Source organism: Rhagoletis pomonella, unplaced genomic scaffold (assembly GCF_013731165.1).
Source record: "Rhagoletis pomonella isolate Grant_MI unplaced genomic scaffold, Rhpom_1.0 Rhpom_scaffold_00273, whole genome shotgun sequence".
NCBI lineage: Eukaryota > Metazoa > Arthropoda > Insecta > Diptera > Tephritidae > Rhagoletis > Rhagoletis pomonella.
Genome location: NW_023458828.1, coordinates 16717 through 19580, shown reverse-complemented (window position 1 = coordinate 19580; position 2864 = coordinate 16717). Strand labels below are relative to the sequence as shown.

General features: G+C 54.8%; 1 protein-coding gene across 1 annotated transcript; it reads left to right on the top strand.

Moving 5' to 3' along the window:
• Positions 1 to 543: 543 nt before the first annotated feature.
• On the top strand, positions 544 to 1151 carry LOC118750513. The gene has a single exon (XM_036485230.1). It carries the CDS (start codon positions 633 to 635, stop codon positions 1131 to 1133), a length of 501 nt encoding a protein of 166 aa, XP_036341123.1. The 5' UTR covers positions 544 to 632; the 3' UTR covers positions 1134 to 1151.
• The last annotated feature ends 1713 nt before the right edge of the window (positions 1152 to 2864 follow it).

Below are 2864 nucleotides of genomic sequence, written 5' to 3'. Positions count from 1 at the left end.
GAGTTCAACGTCATCCGAAGAGGCCGCCCTCGCGGCGCCGGAGGCGGCATCGCCTTTATATTGCACAACGCGATCCAGTACCGGCTCATTACCCCCCGAATCGCCGCCAACGACACACTTATTGAGCATCAAGGCATGGCAATCACGTCGGGAGATACTGAGCTGGAAGTCGTCAACGTGTACATACCACCTGCCACCAGCTGCCCAGCAGGGTATCGCCCGAACATAAGTGCGCTACTTGAAGGCGAAAACCGGGTAGTGCTAGGGGATTTTAACGCGCACCACGAACTCTGATACTCCAACCTGGGCAACGACCAGCGGGGTACACTAATCGCAGAACAAATTGACGACTCAACGTTTTGCACTGTAAACGACGATGCCCCCACCAGGGTCGCGGGTGACTGCTACAGCTCGCCAGATATCACTATAGCAAGCGGGGGTCTGATAAATTGCATTGGTTGGCAACCAGTGCTCACGCTCGCATCAGACCACCTGCCCATAGTAGTCGCGATAGACCACCCAAGAGATTTTGTTACATTCGAAGACCGTACGTATATGAACACCAAGAAGGCCAACTGGGACGGTTTTACGGAACACACAGACCGCAAATTCAATGCTCTTCCACCACCAACATGCGCGGGCGCAACATCCGCCGGATCATCAACGCAGCAGCCGCCCGCTTCATACCAGCCGGTAGGATTGCCAAAATCCGCCCGGGATTTCCAGCTGAAGCGGCGGGACTCGCAGACGAGCGTGATCGAATCCGCCAGTCTAATCCTGGTGATCCCCGTATCAGGGATCTCAACAAGGACATTAACCAACTGGTTAACGAACCCAAGCGGAAAACGTGGAATGAGCACCTTAAGACCTGCAATCTCTCCAGCGGAGCTAGCAAATTGTGGACAACAGTAAAATCTCTCTCCCATGTGGCGAAACGCAAGGACAACGTTGCTCTTACATTCGGCGATACCACCACGTCGGACCCACGGACGTGCGCGTGCTTTTTCAGCCGGCAGTTTATTGCACACCCGGAGAGAGACAAAGCCCGCCGCAGTGTGCTACGTAAAGCGCACAAACTCCGCCCCGAGACACACCAACGTGCTTTACACCAGAAGAGACGCAGGCAGCTGTAAAGAACGCCAAAGCATCCAAGGCGTTAGGCCCCGACGGAATCTCGATGCAGATGCTGAAAAAGCTAGGACCAGTGGGAGTCGAGTACATCACAGCAGCTTTCAATTTGTCACTGTCCACCCTGATCATCCCTGTGGAAAATGGGTAGAATCATCCCCCTCCTTAAGCCAGGTAAGAAGGCGGACGCAGGAGGCTCTTACCGGTCAATCTGCCTCCTATCCCCAGTGGCAAAGACAATGGAAGCACTACTCCTCCCCAGTCTAACGAAGCATCTGAAACTAGCCCAACACCAACACGGATTCCGCAAAATGCACAGCACAACCACTGCATTAAACGCCATCACCACACAGATAAGCGAGGGTCTGAACCAACGTCGACCCTGTGATAGGACGGTCCTAGTCGCGGTGGACCTGTCGAAGGCCTTCGACACGGTAAACCACGCGACCCTTTGCCAAGACGTCCTGGACTCATCGCTTCCGGATCGGACGAAGCGGTGGATAACCAGATATCTGTGTGGACGCCAATCATCGGTCGAATTCCGAAACGCCAAGTCCAAGCCGCGTAGGATTAAACAGGGGGTCCCCCAAGGCGGCGTACTCTCCCCGACACTGTTCAACCTCTACATGGCGAAACTCCCTCCGCCGCCAGCAGGAGTTAACTTGGTGAGCTACGCCGATGATTGCACGATTATGGCGACGAGCCCCAATATTGACAGCCTATGCGGGAAAATCACCGACTATCTCACCGATCTTGCAAATTTCTTCACTGCCAGGAGCCTCACCATCTCCGCCGCGAAATCCACCGCCACACTGTTCACCACCTGGACAAAGGAAGTTAGGCTAGAGCTGGACGTTTACGTCGATGGCAACAAAATACCGACGGTCAACCACCCAAAAATCCTGGGAGTCACGTTCGACAGCCTATTCTCCTTTTCTGCACACGCCTCAGCCACCTGCGAAAGGATGCGAGCTAGGAACAAAGTCCTCAAGTCACTACCCGGCGGCACTTGGGGAGCCGACAAAGAAACCCTACTCACCACGTATAAAGCAATCGGCCGGTCGGTGGCAAACTACGCAGCGCCAGTGTAGACGGCGGGTACCAGCGATACGCAGTGAAGAAACTTACAAACATGCCAGAAACATGTGCAGCTCTACGCACGGCTACAGGCTGCCATCTCATTTCGTCCAAGCATCACCTCCACCAAGAGCCAGATGCTGGCGGTGAAAGAGCACAACACGTTGCTATCGAAGCAGTTCCTCGTGGGATGTTACCGTGGAAATCACTCCAAAAACGCCCTGCTTCGAAATGAACCGCCTACCCGACATGTCTCACGTCACCTGCACGACTGGAAATCCGACGTCAAGCCGTGCGTAGACCACCCATTCGACGCAGAGAAATACAGAGCGGCGCTTAACCACCTACACACCGATGCAGTCAGGTCGAGTCTTAGCACCAGAAACGACAACATCGTTCTAGGTGGTCGACCGCCACCCATCAACATCGACGAAGCCGAACTGCCTAGAGAGACCAGGTGCACCCTAACACAACTCCGTTCTGGGTGGTGCCACAGATTAAACAGCTATCTCTCCCGGCTGAACCCAGAACACCTCTTCGCATGCGTCTCTAACCCCACGACCCTGACACCAGAAGCACTATGGACCGCGCCTATAGACGCTGCCCGCTTTCTCGGCCTCAGGCTTGTCGAGTCAGAGGACGAAGACGACCCTTGACGA

Bases quoted from the DNA above. Each gene is read 5' to 3' on its own strand.
- LOC118750513 (XM_036485230.1), top strand. From the start codon at position 633: ATGCGCGGGCGCAACATCCGCCGGATCATCAACGCAGCAGCCGCCCGC.